This window comes from Onychomys torridus, chromosome 15 (assembly GCF_903995425.1).
Source record: "Onychomys torridus chromosome 15, mOncTor1.1, whole genome shotgun sequence".
In the NCBI taxonomy this organism is placed as follows: Eukaryota; Metazoa; Chordata; class Mammalia; order Rodentia; family Cricetidae; genus Onychomys; species Onychomys torridus.
In genome coordinates, this window is record NC_050457.1 from 19,280,093 (window position 1) to 19,299,055 (window position 18,963).

At 43.7% G+C, this 18,963-nt stretch overlaps 1 protein-coding gene across 1 annotated transcript in view; it reads right to left on the bottom strand.

Annotated features, from left to right (window-relative positions):
* Positions 1-18,963, bottom strand: part of Iqgap2 (IQ motif containing GTPase activating protein 2) — a 139,636-nt gene that overhangs the window by 32,730 nt on the left and 87,943 nt on the right. The window contains exons 16-22 of the mRNA XM_036207454.1: positions 14,786-14,869; positions 13,435-13,506; positions 12,376-12,445; positions 10,655-10,863; positions 6,676-6,825; positions 3,652-3,815; positions 1,012-1,236 (exon numbers count right to left, since the gene is read on the bottom strand). Coding sequence (XP_036063347.1) covers positions 1,012-1,236; positions 3,652-3,815; positions 6,676-6,825; positions 10,655-10,863; positions 12,376-12,445; positions 13,435-13,506; positions 14,786-14,869 — 974 coding nt within the window. The remainder of the gene's footprint in view (positions 1-1,011; positions 1,237-3,651; positions 3,816-6,675; positions 6,826-10,654; positions 10,864-12,375; positions 12,446-13,434; positions 13,507-14,785; positions 14,870-18,963) is intronic.

Consider the following 18,963-nt stretch of genomic DNA (forward strand, 5'->3'; position numbering starts at 1 on the left):
CCAAGTTTTCTGTCCCAAATATCACATAACAGATCTCTGTGAGTTACAGTAAAACAAAAACAAAAACTGCACATAAGCAAGTAGCACCAATGAAGAGATATCCAATTTCATATCTTAGTAAATAATTTTCCAAGTGCTTCTATGTATAATATATAGGCCTCACACACTCATGGGTGCAAAGAAATTTGTAAATAGCCACATCCCATAGAAATCCCAGGTGTGTGCATATACATGACCAATCTTTTAAAAAAAGGAAAATGGATGGTTGTACTGGAGTATAAAAGAAAGACACCATGAACATATTTCCAGTGTCAATAAACACAACTCTATGTTTCTACTCCAAACAGGCGCCTATTCCATTATGTGGTATAGAAGCATTTACTCAGTAAATCCCCACAGTAAATATTTAATTTCATGACTTTCCACTATGATGGACAGTACTATGACAACCACCCACGTAGTTCTCGGGCATCTTAATTACATCACGGGGCATCCTTTTGCAGGAAAACAAAAGCTTGGACTGCTTAGATGACAAACTACTCCCAGAAGCAGCCAAGCCCACCCGAACCATTGCTGCTTACAGCTACTCACCAGGAAAATGACAAAGGATTTCTGGTCTAGATTTAGAAACACCAAGAAGGAAAGGAACATGAGTACAGTGCCAGAACTCACAACAAGAAATCCAGGAATGATGGCAAACACTTGCAATCCCACCTCCTGAGAGATGGAGACAGGAGGATTCTGGAGCTCACTGGCCAGCCAGCCTAGCTGAATTGTGAATTCCAGGCCAGTGAGATACACTGTCTCAGAGAGAGAGAGAGAGAGAGAGAGAGAGAGAGAGAGAGAGAGAGAGAGAGAGAGAAGATATCTCGCGCACACACACACACCCCACCTCCACCATCACCATCGTCACCACCACCACCACCACCAAAATCAACCAAAGAAACCAAACTTTAAGAATTAATGATTACAACGCATGACAAAGCCAGCATCCCCCTGCCTCTCTGTTACCTGGCCTCTCCAGTCTGTGTTTCCAGTTGGTTCACCCAAGCCTTGTACACCTCCACGGGGTTGGTGTTGATGATCAGGGCCTTGTCTTCAATGATCTCTTTTACCACCGGAGCCAGGAGCTGGCGCAGGGTGTTCTGTCCCCGGGCCCCTCTGTTGAAGCTGACGACCATCTTGATGACTGTAGGATTGCCCGTCACTATGTCCTGGACCTGGTCCACCTTTGACCTAAGCAAAGCCCAAGCCAAGACAAAATGAAGCTGCAGCCTCAGGCTATCCCACAGGGAGGTGTGAGCTGCAAATGGACCACAGCTAAGATGACCTGGGACAGCTAAAATGAATGGGGGATACACCTAAGATGATGACCCGGGACCAGCTAAGACGACCAGAGACAGCTAAGATGACCTGGGACAGCTAAGATGACCTGGGACAGCTAAGATAACCAGAGACAGCTAAGATGACCTGGGACAGCTAAGATGACCTGGGACAGCTAAGATGATCTGGGAACACCTAAGATGATGATGAGCCAGGACCAGCTAAGGTGACTGGGTGGCACTACCCCTCAGTTTACCACATTTGGAAGGACTCTTTCTTGGTTGAATGAACTCTCTGGACATCCTCAGATCCCTCTCAAATTCACTGCCATGTGGCTTCTAGCTGCATCCTGTGGCTGGGCTACCTGGCTCTCAAGATCTCCTCTTGATTACGCTCCGTTTCTACATTCTATCCCCGTCCTTATTAGACCTGGGCATTCCTTTTTATTTTCTCAGCAGGTATTTCCTTCAACCCTACATTCTCTTTGTGTTCAGAACCAGCTGCATGGACTAGCAGGGTGGATGGGGTAAAGTCAGTGATCCAGCCAGTTACTGGTGCATCAGGGCTGTGCCATACCATGCTGTCCCCTCATTCAGCTCGAGTGACTGCTTTCTTTGGGACCTGTCCACGGGTCTGAATTTCTAAGTCACACCTCATTCCTAGAGGCCACTCTGGAATTTATTATTTCCTTTATATATTTTCATCCACGTGTTCTCTGTTGTTGAAACTCCGGTGTGTTAAACACACACAACACCCTTCCCCTGTGTCTCCCCTCATGTGTCTGACTTGAATAGCTTTGTTTCATTCAGCTTATGTACTTTGCTCAGATTAATTTTCTCAAAACAACGTGTTCAAAAACCTCCCACTGCTCTCTAGAATGCAAAGAGAGAGGCCGGAAACATGGCGCAGCAGTTAAAGGTGCTTAGTACTCTTCCAGAGGACTGTAGTCTGGGTCCCAGGACCCATGTTGGGTATCTCACAACTGTCTGTAATTTGAGTTCAGGGAATCTAATACCCTCCTCTGCGGGCTTCTGTGAGCAGACACACACACACACACACACACACACACACACACACACACACACACACACACACGCCTTCTCTCGGTGTTTCCTGTGACAGGGCCCCAGCTCATCTTTGCAGCCTCACCTCCTCACCAAGCCTCACCAAGTTACTTCTTGACCAGACAAATCTACTTTCTTGTATCTGAGCCCATGCTGTTTCTACCCCTTTCCAGCTCTTATAGCGACGCCTCAAAATTTGGGCCGGGCAGTAGCTCTTTCAGAAAAACTGAATTCAGTTGATCTCAGTGGAACTTTCCTCCACATCCCTCTGATCCAGCATGTGTCCATGAAAATTACTTCGTTGCTACTTCATAACTAATTTTGCTACTGTTATGAATCATAATGTAAACATCTGATAGGCAACCCCTAAAGAGGTCACGACCCACAGGTTGTGCATGCAGGAGTGAACCCTGCAGGCGGCTGTGCTTGCTCTCCTGGAGCTGATATCTACACCCCTCCCCCAACACATGCACATACCTAGTTTATAAACGGGGGATGTAAGGCCTGGAGTGGAGGTAGTCCTTGCTCAAGTCCCGCAGATAAGGAGTTCTTGGACCCACCTGAGAGTCCACTACAGCCCCACCTTGGCCACCTGATTCAGCCTCCTGGGGCCTCTATAGATGTTTATGAGCACACGGAGTCTACATTGCCGTGGAATGGGCATCATGGGTTCCAATGCAGAGGTGAAAATGCATCCTCAGTCACTGTCTTAAGATCCTCTGAGGGCACAGTTGCCCAAGCTTATGTGCTGCAGAGGCCCCCGGGAACTGGCAGAGCTTATGGCTCCAGGAGGTTGCAAAAGCAATTAAGGTCCACTCTCGCTTGGGACACTTCTCGTGCATTTTGGGGAATTAATTTATTTGGTTACCTATATGACTTTTATATTAGCCAGGTCGAAAGCCACATCAGCAAAATTTGCTAAAATTCTAAGGAGAAAGAAAGACTTCAGCAGAGATCATAATCTCTGCTTCGCTCATTGAAGGCGCTGATACTCAGTTTCCGAGAAACTTCTGGTTTTCAGCTGTTGCAGATACAGACAATAGAAGCTGACTCAGCTGGATCTCCAGTAGGAGAAATCTGCAGCTAATAGCTCCAACAAACCAGAAGTTCAACTATCAATCAACATTCTGCTTCAATCCTACAAAACTCGGCATATTTCAACAAGAATTCCGCTGTAAATTCCACTTAAAGCGACTATGAGTCAGCCTGAGCTAACCCACCACCACCAAGCATCTGCGTGTTTTCCCATGGATTTTATACATACTTGATTTCTTCCTCCAGAGCGGTTTTGAAAAGCTTGAGCAGCAGGTACTCTTCCCTCTGATTAGAGGCATAATTGTACAGTGTGAAAATAACAGTGTCCATGAATTTAGTTGACTTGTTCTGTGGCATCTGGAAAATCAGCTTAGCCAGGTATAAAGGGTTGGTCTACAAGGCAAGAGGGAAGAAATCAGCCCTATGAGCTGGAGGCTATTGATACATACGAAAGCAGAATGTGGTTATCGGATTCCCCTCTCTTCCACGACTCAACATGTCATGAGAAACATAGATGTGTTTCTGTAGACATGTTCCTAGCACAGAGCCTTTAAAGAGATCACCTAATATTTCCAATTACAGTGGAGAAAGCTCCACTTGAGAGTTAGAAGATGTAAATGTTACTACTCATTCATTACATGCTTGTTTATGATAGTTATCTTTTATTCAGTTTTTGTTTGTTTGTTTGTTTGTTTGTTTGGTTTTTTTCAAGACAGGGTTTCTCTGTGTAGCTTTGCACCTGTCCTGGAACTCACTTGGTAGCCCAGGCTGGCCTCGAACTCACAGGGATCTTCTGCCTGGCTCTGCCTTCCGAGTGCTGGGATTAAAGGCGTGCGCCACTACCACACAGTTTGTACTTTTGACCACTGAAATCACATACTAATGTTTATTATAGAGACACAGAAGAGGAGGTGGGCCCATAGAATCCGGAATAGAAGAGAAAGGAATAGATTAAGGCTCAGCTACACAGTCTGGCCTAGAAAGATTGATGGGTAAATAGAAGGAAATGCATAGCATCGTCTGAGTCCAGAAGGAGAAAGAAGAGGTCCCGCTTACACATGGAGACTGTGAGCCAGCCCGCCATGACCATCTGTCAGGAGGGAGAAGGTGTAAGACTGGGGGTTCAGGATGTGGGTGGTCAAGTTAGCCAACAAGGGAAACCCCAGAAAGAACATGAGTCAAAACAATGACCACAAAAAAGAGTTCAAGAAGTTGACAGGAATTAAAAGACAATGGAGCTCCACTGAAGAGAGACTCACTGATGTAAGAGCCAGCCTGTGGTCTGTCTTTCTCTGGCAGCTATGCTGACTGGGCAGAAATGAAAAGAGAAAACAGCCTACAGTATAGAGGGAGGAATTCACACAGAAAGACGGAACACTCTTAATTCTTCTCACTGCTCACAAGCAAAGAAAATGTTCAATTAATATGCTTGACAACTAGTGTTTACCCAAGACGCTCTAGCAGTGTGGCCTGAAGTTTTCCAAGACAAACTAGATTCTGGCATGTATTGCTACTTAGATTCAGTCTTGAGGTCAAAGTGCTGGGTTGAAGTTTTATGCCCAAGATGTCCAGGGTACTATTTTCTTTTTAATTATTTAAAAAAAATTAAAGTGTCTATGTGTGTGTCTGCTTGTGTGCACTACATGTGCAAGCATTGCTGGCGGCCCAGAGAAGGTGTCAGATACCCTGGAAATGGAGTTACAGACGGCACCTTAGTGGGTGCTGAGAAGTCAGCCTGGGTCATCTGCAAGTACTCTTAACCACTGAGCCATCTCTCTAGCCCAGGACGATGCTTTCTCCATAGCCTAACAGAGTATTTTCTACTGATAACTAATTCAGGGACTGAGAGAAAGGATCTGTATTTCACACATGGCTTGTGCTGGACAGACAAACCTAAGCCAAAGCTCTCCCAGCTGGTCTGCTGTGGTCAAGAGTCCTTATTAACAGTGTGAGCAAAGGAAAGGCACCCGGGCCGGTTTCTCTCCTACAGTTTCTTCACTGACATTGGACTCCCATCTCAAAAACAGAAGTCAAGACCAACACCCTACAGGTGTGGACGTGATACAGCTCAACAGTCCCTCTCTGTTGCCCTCAGTGTGGGTGCTTTGGAGGCTGCAGGCTGGAGCAATCATTCTATACATGTTCCTGGGCCTTTTCACTGCTCCGGACCTCATGTTAGAACATGGTAAACAATAAAATTCTTGGCCAGCAACTGCATTCTTACCTTTCTCACAACAGAAATTCTATCCAATCATAAAGAACCTACAGAAACTTGTAATTTCATGGATACAAAAAAAAAAAAAAAAAAAAAAAGGCAAGTGTTAAAGATTAAACACCCAACCACTGGTTGATGACTTCTCTAAATTAGAGAGACAAGAAAACCGTCTCTGCTTAAGGCAGCTGGGGGTGGTTGTGGGTGTGGGTAGGGGCTGCTTTGCTTCAGAAAAGGTTGCCAAGTCAGCAGGTGTTCCACAGGCAAAAAAACCAAAGCATTGACATTTTTCCTTCTAGGCTGCCACCTAGAGGTCATCAGAGGCACCTACATCCATTTGAAGACATTCTCCAATCTGTTACTCCTAGAGAACTAACACTAACGGGTATTAGCATCTTGCTCCTTAGTAAGGCTGATGCATATTTACAGCTTGGGTAGTGAGCTCTCTCTTTGTATCCAATCTCGAGGAGGCCCTCCAGCAAAGATTCAGGCATCTCCAGGCCTGGAGTCACACAACGAACAACCACTGACCCACCTCTCTGGCCCTGTGTCCCCCAAAGAAGGAGGTCTGGCCCTGGTACAGATACGCTTTTCTATTGGCTAGTTTTGTCATGGTTGACATGAAATCTAATAATGGCTGATGTCATCACTAGTACATTTCTGTTGCTTCTGCACATCGCTGAGGTATGGTGCAGATGTGAAGGGACTAGGCCTAAAGGCTAACTGCTTGCATTCTGCCCACCATTTACTGGCTGGTCTGAGCTTTCTCATCTGCCATAGGGGAGAATGACAGTACTCAGCCTGATCCACAGGGCTAGAACAGGAATTCAATGAGTTACTCTGTGTAAAGCATCCAACGTGATGGCTGGTCCTTAGTACAGTACTTTCTAAGCTATTATTATAAACCGGTTTTGCTAAAGCTGTTATTATACTGTTAACACACAGCACATAACTATGCTGTTGGCTGAGGCACGGGGCAAGATCCACAAACATGAAACAGTGTTTATCCAAAACCCATGATGGAGGGTGAAGCACGCTCACCTGGAGAAGGTAGAACAGCTGCTGGTAGGTCTCTAGTGTTTTCCTTCTCTCCTTACTCAAACTTTTAATCCCCTGGTTGTCAGTGTTATTTAGTATTTCCATTTCTCCGCCTTTTTTCTTATTTAGCTTTTTTCTGTGCGAGATTACATCCTGTGAAGAATTTAATGACATTATTTTTACTTTGGTACCCTTTACCGCCTCCCTTCATACGCGTGCATGCATGCATTCACACACACATATATACACGCATGCACGCACGCACGCACGCACGGCTGTAAGGGTGAATTTTCTGTTTCCCCAACTTGGAAACAAAGGAAGAGAGGGCATTAAATTGAAGAATAGCACCTTGTGGGTGGGCTCAGGCTTTGTTGTAGGCATTGTATTGGTTTGAAATGGCCCTCATAGGCCCATAGGCAGTGGCACTATTAGGAGGTGTGGCTTTGTGGGAGTGGGTGTGGCCTTCTTGGAGGAAGTATGACACTGGGGTGGGTTTTGAGATTTCAGAAGCTCAAGCCAGGCCCAGTGTGGCACACTTCCTGCTGCCTGCTGAGCCAGATGTAGGACTCTCAGCTACCTTTCCAGCACCATGTCTGCCTGCATACCACCATCTTCCCGCCGTGTTGACAATGGACTAAACCTCTGAATTGTAAGCCAGCCCCAATTAAATGTTTTCCTTTATAAGAGTTGCCATGGTCATGGTGTCTCTACACTGAAATAGAAACCCTAACTAGGACAGGCATTCTCCAAAGCTGTACTCATTTGCTCTCAGGATTTAATGCATGCACCAGGAAAATCCAATGGAGAAAGAATACTCTTTTTAAAAAAGGATGATGGAATGGCTAGATATCTTCACCCATAGGGGAGGAGTCAGACCCCTACCTCACAGCACAAGGAACTCAAAACAGAGAAATACATACAGGAATGGAAACTATCAACCCCTATATAGGAAAATTAGCTGACAATTTCAATTTTGTATTGGACAACAGCTTCTTCTATATAACACAGAATACAAGTTAACGAAAGGAACAAGAAAATTGGCTGTCATCAAAATTAAAAAGTTTTAAGACATACAGGAGAAGATAAAATACCTGCAAAATAGATAGATAAGCTCTTACTACTAAAAACTAGAAAGACCCAGAATTCATACATCCCCAATCCCCCCATACAAAGGACTTGAATTGGCATTTCCCCTAAAAGATACACACATGGTTAATAAGCATAAGAGATGTTCAACATTTATTTATTTATTTTTGTTCAGGAAACACAATTAATATTAAGTTCTATCACTTTGTTTTCTTTTCCTGGATTTTCTTTAATAATAAAAGAAGTCATACTGTTTTAGGTATTGTGTTTTTCTCTTTTATACTGTACACCATTTTCCTGCCCTCAAATAGTCTTCAGGGACACTTTTTAGTGGCTGCATAATATACATGTCAAGCCAAATTCACTTTGGTTAATCTTCTTTGTCAACTTAATCAGATTTGGAATAGCCAGGGGGTGCACCTCTGGGCAGGTCTGTGAGGCTGTCTGTGGGGGAGGTTTAGACAAGGAGGGAAGACCCACCCTCAGAGTGGGGGTGCCATCCCATAGGCTGAGGGCTTGAAAGAAATAATAAAAAAGGAGGACGCGGGTCGGTCGGCACCAGTGTTCATCACTCTCTGCTTCCTGACTGCAGAGGCAGTGAGCAGCCTCACAGGGCCACAGCTCAAGGAGCTGTCACTCACTGTCCCTCCTTCCCAGCCATGATGGACTGTGCCCTCAAACTGTGAGCTAGGAGGAACCCTTCCTTAGATTGCTTTTGTTAGACCATTTTGTGAACACAAACAAGAAAAGTATATAAGACATGGGTCCTCAGTTACCTGGTGTTTTAAGCTGTTCTTCATTTTTGCAGTACCATAATGTTACAGGTGAACCTACACTGTTCTAATCTTACCATCAAATTAAACATGGAACTGTCAGTGATAAGATAAAGGGTCTATATTTAGTAATCATCGGTTTAACTGCTAATAAACATTGGATATACATGTAGTGTTTGAAAATATACACAGAAAAATGAACTTTTTGCAGGGAGGGGAGAAGGTTTTGCCCATGCCCCATGCCCAGCTCCTGAACTAAGGTAAATCCCTTTCCTTAGCCTCCCCAGCAGCTAGGATTGCACGTATGTTCCAGTGCTCTTGGCTCAAAAAATTAGTTTTGTTTCACAAAGCTATCAATTATTAATGAATACTTTTAATAAAGCTAAACCAAACCTCAAACATTCACAGAGATGGGGGTATGTGCTACATGACCATTTCCACAAGATACATGCTATTTAGAGTATCTGGTGATTTCAAACTAAGCCTTTATTAGGAGCAGAAGGCATTTCCTGTTTACAAGTTTATGGGGGCAGTACAGCTGCAGTTTAAGGCCATAAAAGGCATTGTGAAAAACCCTTTGGGAGATGTTACATTTTCAGAGTTCTCACGAAAATGAAAGGTACAAATAGACAATGTTTGAAAAAATGATCAAGTGATTTTTTTTCAGAAACATAACAAATTGATGTTTTATTTTAGAATATTCAGAAAACAATTAATTCCTAAGTTACAAGCTGCTCTATTTTCATAGTTTCCTTTTCTTCAGCTCTTTTCCTCCCTCCCTTCCTCCCTCCCTCCCTCCCTCCCTCCCTCCCTCCCTCCCTTCCTCTCTCTCTCTCTTTTTGAGACAGAATTTCTCTGTGTTAACAGCCCTGGCTGTCCTAGAACTCACTATGTAGATTAGGCTGTCCTCAAACCACAGAGATCCACCTGCCTCTGCCTCTTGAATGCTGGGATTAAAGGTATGCACCATTACACCTAATGTTATTATCAGGCCTAGAGTATGAGGGTGGGGCATTCACGTACTGTCCCAGGTGCCCCTGTGGCTGCCATCCCCAGCTGTGTGATAGATCCCGAGAACTGGCTGTCTAGCTCTGACTCTCCAGGGCCTTCAGCCACCCTCCTTGGCCAATCAGTTTTCTGAAAACAGACGTGGCATACAGGAAAAGAACAGGGCCATGGGAGAGAGGGTCTGATTTGTTCTTGGGTAATAATGACTCCCTTTCTGCTCTTCTAACATGTCCCATAGATTGTTTGAAGGCCACTGGTGACACACGGTCACTCCTTAGGTGACATTTTGGAAGCTACAGAGGTGTTTTGGGGGCTCTTAAGTGGAAGGCATTTGTGGTTTCCTGTGGGTGGGGGCTAGGGATGACAGAGGCTCTGCCTTTTGTAGGATGATTGAATGATCTCGTCTGGTAGAAATAGTGAATGGCTATCTGCTCGTTCACATAGGTGTATTTGTGAGTACCCGAGCCTTAAATCTAAGTGTTCTGCATATACATACAATGCATTTTTCCATACACAGAAATGTTAGTATGTGTGTGATTTTCCAGGATTGCAATTGCTGTGTATATTGAAGGCAGACCCCACTTGTCTTGAACATTTCAAGGAACTATATATAGGCCTGACTATACCACCCTTCCATATATCAGCATCATCTGCAGCCCTCTTAGTTTGTAGTGATTCTGGGAAAAGACCTGAGTCCCCAGTAACTTTGCAATGTTTCCTGTTGTCGTCAGATTCATGTATCTTCATATTAGAACATGTATTTTTAAATGGTGGAATACTTTGTTCTATATAAAGGCCTTGGCTTTATACACACACACACACACACACACACACACACACACACACACACGTATGTATGTAGGTTTTCTCACACGTGAGTTTCATTTCAGGAACTATAATACCCTGAATGAACCCCATCTTGTCAAAATGCTTAAAAAACTTTAAAAATATGCCATAGGCAAGAGGCAGGAAAACTAATAACATAACAAAAATGATAAATGAGCTTTGAACAACTTGTACAAAATTCCCAGCATGCTTTCCTGGACCAAGCCTCCTGCGCACATACACATGGATCTTCTCCTCTCCTGGTACCGAGGGGTCCACTGCCCACTGACCTCCAGTGTGATCCTGTTCTTCACCAGCAGTCCAATCTTGATGTCCATCAGGTTCAGGTCTTTCTCCAGCTGCTGATTGGCCCTGATTTTAGTCACTACTTCTTCTCGTAGCCTCGCTACCTCCAGCTCCTCCTGGAAATCCAAGTCACTTTGGTCCAACAGGTACACGAACTTTCGGATTACCGTTAGAGGTGGGTTTTCAGAGCCGACTGTGCAGAGAAGAGGAGGCATATTTTAATTGGGAATTATCATTCACAGAGGACTCTGCAATGAAACTATTACTACAGAAACCAAACAACCAAAGCATGCAGTCTGTGGCGTGGGTTGTTCTCCATCAGCAAGAGCAAGATAAGCAAACCCATCATAAACAAATGCACAAAACTGATAATGCCTGGCCCCACTGTTCTCTACCTATCTAATACTCATTAGCCAGCCCTCTTCCTCACGGTCAGCAGACTCAGACACTGAGCAGACAGCCCTATCTCTGCCTTATTGATGAGGAAAGAAAGTTAAACCAACAAACCTGAGCTCTAAGACCTGGTGGCTGAGCCAGATAAGAGATTAACATTCTGGCTGCAGGAAGAAGTGGTTTCTCTCAGCACGAAGCATCTTGGGGAAGGAGCCAGAATTGGGTGGAGGCCAAACAAGGGTTGACAAAAGAGCAGGGAGTCTAACGGCCAAGCAGGGATCGACTAGAGGATAAGTGAGTGAATGCTCTGCTTGGCAGAAGTAAAAAGCTGGTAGAAATTGAAATTTGGTCATTGTCCTTTTAAGCACAGACCAAGGGGGAATGGGGCGGGGCTGCTGAGAACCCAGGGACCAGCCTCAGAGGACCTTTGTGTAGAAAGCCTAAGAGTTTATGCTCTCATTCTCTGAGACACTTTCACGTGTCATGAGACCAGCTTTGGGGATGACCAGGACTGTCTCACTGCTATCACCTGGCTGACTGACCTGTCATCAAGGCCCCTGTCAGTCGGTCTTCCTTACATTTACAGCTTGATTCTGTGTTGAGTTTGACCAACACCTACTGACTCAGCAAGGACCACAGACACCATCTCTGTTGCTGTCCTACTTTTGAGGTCTGTGCTAGACAGCTGACCTTGGATGATGTCCGTGGTTACCATCGTTGGGAGATGAGACTGTGTTTTGCTTTGTTGTCATTTTATTTGTTTATCTTGAGACCGGACCTTGAACCCTCTACAGCTCAGGATAGCCTTCACCTCCTGATCTCCTTGCCTCCATTTCCCACGTTGAGACAACGGGTGTGCACACTCCGTGCCCAGTTTGTTTTGTTGTCTTTTATTACTATTTTCAAATTTTCCCACATAAACATATCCTTAAAATGAGAGGAGGGGGTCAGGACAGGCAGGCCATAAAGTGGACATCTGAAATGTAGCTGGATCTTCTTCTCTGTCTTCTAATTCTTCCCCATAGCTCAGATCTAAGATACAAGGGATTTAGGCCGATCCGTTCTTTTTGAAGAAGAAATGATACCCACTCTGCTTTTCCACTTCACTCCTAACAGGCAGCACCCCCCACCCCCCAGTCCTACCCGCCCCAGGCTCACTTGTTCAGAACCTAGAGCTGGAGATGACCAGGGTCTGTCAGAGACTGCATTTGTCCTCGGTTCTTGGGGACAGCCTCTGCAGTCTATAGGCTGGAGAAGTGTCCTTGCTGGCTAAGGAGGGGTCCAGGCTCCGCCTCCCATGGTGCCCACTTACCCAGCGCTTTGTAATCATCTCTGGCTTTGTTTGCCCGCAACAGGGATTGGATTTTCACGATTTCATTTTTCTGCAAAAACATTGAGGGGAGTCATGATCTCTTGGAGTCCCATTTGCTCCACTGTTTTAGAATTTAGGGCTTTTAAGAACTGATACTGTTAAAATCACTGATTTTTAGATGTAGCACGTTTAATATTTATTCTCCCACATTTTGGTCTTCTTTTTTTTCTTTTTTGAAGGAGTAAAGTAAGTTAGCTACAGATATAAACAGGACTACAGCAGGACTGTCTAAATTAACAAGAGAAAGGATGCCAGGACCTAAATGATCCATTTGATGTTGATAGTTTTATTCTTTGAAGATTCTGAGGTTTTCCCCCCCTGTGGTTTTGATTTTAATTAATCAGTTAGTAGCCAGATGAACTGTATAACCCATGTTAGAAAATACTTGACTGACCTAGGCCCTCTCTCTCTATGTGACAGTAGTGTAGCTTGATCTACTTCTGGGACTCCCAACTGCTAGAGCAAGACTGTCCCTAATGCTTTTCCTGGCATTTTGGGGCCCTATTCCTCATACTGGGTCACCCTGCCCAGCCTTGATACAAGGGGAGGGGCTCAGTCCTACTGCAACTTGATGTGTTATGTTTTGTTGATATCCATGGGAGGCCGGCTCTTTCCTGAACAGAAACCGAGGAGGGGTGGATTTGGGGAGGGGGCAGAGGTGAGATGGGGAGAGGGAATGGGAGGAGTTGGGGGGAGGGGAAACTGCTGTTAAGATGTAAAAATAAATAAAAATAATTTTTTTAAAAAAAAGAATACATGACTAGAATGTTCTCTTTTGGGTATTACTAGCCCATGCTTTTCCTCTCTGTCCCTGACTCAGTGTGACTTCTGAGTTCAAAGGTAAGCTTCCGTTTCTGTCATTCTGAGTTCTGAGGTCTGCTTATTCCCAGGTGGTCATCAGCATCGTTTAGTCAAATTATTCAATACTAACATTCAGTAAGTATTGATTTAGTTCATTCTTAGCCCAAAAGAAAAGCCATGTGCATGTATGTGTCTTACATGATCTTCGAAATACTGCAGTCGTGAAAGGTAACTCTTCCTCAATGTCGCCATTCGGAACCAGGACTGAATCTGAAATACAGTAAAATAGAGCCACCACGGTGATAGCCACACAATCCTCAAGGCAGATGACACTGCCTTCCTAAAAATATTATCTGCTGAACACCAGTGGCCTTGCATGCCTGTGAACCTAGTACCCAGAATGCTGAGGCCAACCTGGGCTACATACCAGATCCTGTGTCAAACAACAAACAAGGACTAACAGCCTACCAATCAACAGATATCAAAGCCTCCCCTTCATTTCTCACTTCTTCCATTGTTTTCTTTCAAGATCCTTAAAAATACATTCAATGTGACCCTTCACCTCACGGCCTGGACTATGTAGCTTAGTTTCCATCTTGGCAAGTAAAAGTCAAGAGAATGAGGTAGTCTTCTGAGCTATAGTGAGTCAGTAAATCAAATAAAACTAAATCCAGGCTTTCTTTCATCATCCTTTAAATGTAACCCATAACCCTTAGGTTTTTTTTTTTTTTTAATGGAATTTACTCACTGGGTGTGTGCATGTGTGCACATGGGTGTATACCATGGTGCATGTGTATAGGTGGGAAGACAACCAGAGGGAGCCTGCTCTCTTCCTCCACCAAGTGAGTCCTGGAGACCAAACTCAGGTAGTCAGGCTTGGCAGCAAGTGTCTTTACTGGCTGAGCCATCTCCCCAGCTCCATCCTTTAGGATGCTATAGGAAAGCTCTCAAGAGGTTTTAGTGGGGACCGAGTGTGCCTAACAGTTTTCTTCAGGAATGGGTGTATTCCATAGTGGACACAGAACAACAGGTCCTGAATGAGTGAAGGTACTGTGGTTCTAGCCCGTATAGACTCCCACCTAGATTTCCAAGTTGTCTACCAGTTCACTTTGGTTTAGTTCTTTTGCTTTTAGCTAAGAATGGCCACCACAGAACTTTCCTTTCTGTAGCTCCGAGCCAGCCCCCGGGTCACTGGCTTCGCATTTGCCTAACAGCGGAGGGTTTCTGTTGATTCTTTGAGCATTCTAAGGATGACTAGCAAATGCAACAAGAGGAACATGAAACCAGACTGGATAGTGCAGGGAGACGATCCCAGCTTTAAAAAATTAATTTGGATGTTTTAGACAAAGAGCTGGACACAAAAACATTTTCACAGTTGATTCTCCTAACCACATAAAGCATCATCATGGTGGTTCATCAACTCGCCCAAGATGCTCCCAACCCAGGACTGACTTTCAAGGCTTCCACATCTCTGCTCTTCTAGATTCAGGGCAAAGTGAGAGGCAATGTGGTCAGCTGAGCACTCAACATGGTTGAAAACGATACTTACCTTCACAATGGAATCAAGGTTACCAGCAAACACTTGTTGTCTGTTCAGATATTCTTGTCGTTGTTTACACCCCTTCCAGAAGGCCTGGGGGAAGAGCAGGGGAAGAGGGACTGATGAGTGACAGCGGCCCACAGGTGCTATAGAACACGCCTCAGGAATTCCTGAAATGGGGTGCCAGGAGGGACCCTCCCCTCCAGGTCTCCTCCGGACACCATGTCCAACAGTGGACAGAGCACACCAGCTGATACGTGAGAAAGAACAAGCATTGGGGCAGGCAGAGAAAGGGACATCAGTGGCTAGCTGGGCACCCAGTTTTCTACTTGAAAGCTTAATTTTACCAGGGCCCTGGGTAACAAGAGGGGACAAGAAAAGGAATCCTTCTTAGAGTATTAGCTGGGTTCTGTTAATAGCGTTATTCGGTAGAAATGTAAAAGCCTTGAAAACAGCAATTAATATATGATTATCTTTACTGTACTGTGGTCTACGGTGGCCTGGACTAGGAAGGAAGGCACTTCCCTCATGTGACCGAATCCCTAAAGATAATGGACTATTTATCATCTCGTGAGTTCTCACATAAAGAAAGACTTACCTCTATGTCACCATTTCCATCTAGTTTCTCTCCAAAGTGAACTATTCATTTTTTCACTCTGCACATTCCTAAATCTATACAACACATCTACCCACATGAACATCATTATGCATTACAATACAAAGATGTCATTATGTACATATCATTTTCTTCCTCTTGAGAAAATGCGATCCAACAATATGCCAAGGTTTGCTTTCTCCTCTGAGTTATATGAAAGGCTTCTATTTAACACATACGTGAAACATCTGTGTTAACACGGAATTAGACAAAGCAAAACCACTGGGATTAAAACTTCAAAGTGCCGGGCGGTGGCGGCGCACGCCTGTAATCCCAGCACTTGGGAGGCAGAGGCAGGTGGATCTCTGTGAGTTTGAGGACAGCCTGGTCTACAGAGCTAGTCCAAGACAGGCTCCAAAGCTACAGAGAAACCCTGTCTCAAAAACAACAACAACAACAAAAAAAACAAAACAAAAAAACCCTTCAAAGCTGAAAGAGAAAGATGTAGAATTTTGACAAATTAAGTGTAAGGCATATAGTATTCTTCTTCTGTATAGATCAAAATCTCTACTAACTCAGCTGCTGTGCTTTAGAAAGTACAGACTGACTATAACTTAATCCCTACTGAGGGACATTAAGCTGCCACCATTTTTTTTTTCTTCTGACAAACCACCTAATACTCAAGGGACAGGAAAATGTATGGAATGTAATGGAAGTCAAAACCAAGCAATTTTAAAGTTCCTCAAAATGTGTAGTTTTCTACAGTATTATTCTTACATGTATACAGTCATCAGTGTATGTGCATAGAGCTTGCGGTAGCAGGAGGCAGTTCCCTCCTTCTACCAGACGGGGCCTGCAAGGTGAGCATCTTTACCCACTGAGCCATCTTACAGGCCTGTTGTCAGTATGATTATGGTCGGATGAATTTATTTTTAACAGAGTTCATCATCTTTTATTTGTTTAGGGACAAGTAATACTGTGTGGCTCAGGCTAGCCCTGAACTCACAATCCTCTTGCCTCAGTCTCCCAAGTGCTGGGATTGCAGGTACATGGCACTATGCGTAGATTTAAAAATATTGTAAAAAATGAGATGTGCAGCCAGGTGGTGGTGGCGCACACCTTTAATCTCAGCACTTGAGAGGCAGAGGCAGGTGGATCTCTGTGAGTTCAAGGCCAGCCTGGTCTACAGAGTGAGTTTCAGGACAGCCAGAGCTACACAGAGAAACTTTGTCTTGAAAAACCAAGAAAGAAAAAAAAAAAAAGTAGCTGAAGCACAAGGGATCAATGGGCTGGTTACAAGGTTGAAATTGATTCTATACGTCAGAAATAAATAAAAGCATATTAAAGACACTATTTGTATTAACCAAATATTAATTCATTCAAATATGGATAAACCAAAACAGAAATAAAGGAACAAAATTATAGTATTATATTTTGGAATAGATTAAAAAAATAGAAAGACACTTAAAGTCTGAACTGGACAGTTCATCATTACAAAGATGCTAGGTTCTAAAAACAAAACAAAACAAAACAAAGACAAGCAAAAACCCAGGCTGGGGAGCTGGTGCAGGAGCTAAGAGCACCGGCTGCTCTTCCAGAGGACTCAGGTTTGATTTTCAGCTCCCACAAGGGGGTTCAACAGCCATTTATAACTCCAGTAGCAGGGGATCTGATGCCCTCTTCTGGCCTCCACAGGCATGAGCACACACTTGATACATAATACACCCAAGCAAAAGACTCATACAAATAAGGTTTAAAATAAAAATTTAAAAAATCAAAAAGCAAAACAAACCAAATTAAAAAAAAAAAAACCTGAAAAACAAAACCAAAAGCAAAACCAAGACTTCAACACAATTGTTAAAAGTATTCAGAAATGGGCTTAGAATTTTGTCAAATGACTTGGCAGTATCAGTTGAGATGAACATAGGTGTTTTCTTTCTCCATCTTTTACGGTGAAGATGAGCATCTACATAGGAAGACTGGAGGATTTTTTTTAGCACACGCAGGTTAGATTCAACAGGATTACAGGGGCTTGAGAGTCTGCATTCTCAGGGGTTTCCTGCAATGATCAAGCTGGAATGTGGCTCACACTGTGAGTGGTAAAGATATAAACAACCCCAGCTAAAGGATTCTTAATCAAGTGCCCATTTGTGATAGGCCACCGTGGGATCTGTGGCAGTATGGCTCTTCTGAGATGAGAAACTGCTGTCTGATGCCATCAATTATTCACAAAAATGGCTCATCAATGTGATGGAGTCAGGGAAGTGCATCCTAATGTCCCGGTCACTGGGATTCCACAGCAGTGTGGCCGTCACATGCCTAAGAAAGCTCTGAACAACAGGTCATACATTTTGGTGGGTAGCACAGGTATAATTATGTGACTATATATTTATTACATATCTTTCTTTGATTCATGCTCACAGCAAAAACAAAGCTGACATCAGCTCAAGGTCTCTTTCTGCTCCTCCAGTATTAACTGAAGTTCACAAATACCATTCATCTCTGCTAATTCAGATTCACAAACACAAGGAACTAATAGTGTAGTATTAACAGAGCCTCAGCCTCTTTCCTTGTCCACTTGGCATTACTGATTATATTCATGATTCAATACTCACTGTTGGCGAGATTTTGGTATCAGGCTTCATCTCATAATCAGCTATTTGTGTAGACTTCCCCAGAATCTTTCTGTTAGAAATATTCATTGCTGCTTCCTAAACAAGGGTGGCTGAGCTAAGTTTTGGATAGATTTTGATCTATACAGGAGCAGAAATACTGTACGCCTTACATTTAATTTGTCAAAATTCTACAGTTTTCTCTTTCAGCTTTGACGTTTCCATTCCAGTAGGTCTAGATTGTCTAGTTCTGTGTTAGCAACAGAGACCACGTTCATAGCCATAAACTGCAAGTTCTTCTAATGAACAAGTGTGTGTTGAAGAATACTTAACTAGGAAAGGATGACATTTGCTTATGTTGTAGACGATTACTTTAACTGTGTTACATTTGTTTTTGCTGCATTTATTTAAGGATTATTACACTTGTGTAACTCTGTAAAGACGTGTTGCTGTTTCACCTTGCCTGCCTAAGGCACCTGACTAGTTTAATAAAGAGCCGAACAGCCAATAGCTAGGCAGGAGAGGGATAGCAGGGTTGGCAGGTAGAGAGAATAAATAGGAGGAGGAATCTAGACTTGAGAGAAGGAGAGAGAGAAGGAGGAGGAGAGAAGGAGGGAGAAAGATAGGGAGAAGCTTGGGGCCAGCCAGGCAGCTGCCAGCCAGCAGACACAGAGCAGGACATACAGAATGAAAGGTAAAAAGTCCTGAGGCAAAACGTAGATGAAAAGAAACAGATTAATTTAAGTTAAAAGAAAAAACAGTTAGCCAGAAACCAGCATAAGCTAAGGCCAAACACTGAAAACTAATTAAGTCTCCATGTCACGATTTGGGGGCTTTTTGCAATAAAATCATTCTTAGCTGCTACGGGAACTTGTGGGAAGATTTATAGTAGCCACCTTATTCTGTTTTCTGGGACTATACATGTATTTGCTGCAAAATACGGGAGATTACTCCTCTTCTTATATATTTTTCAAGGTTAA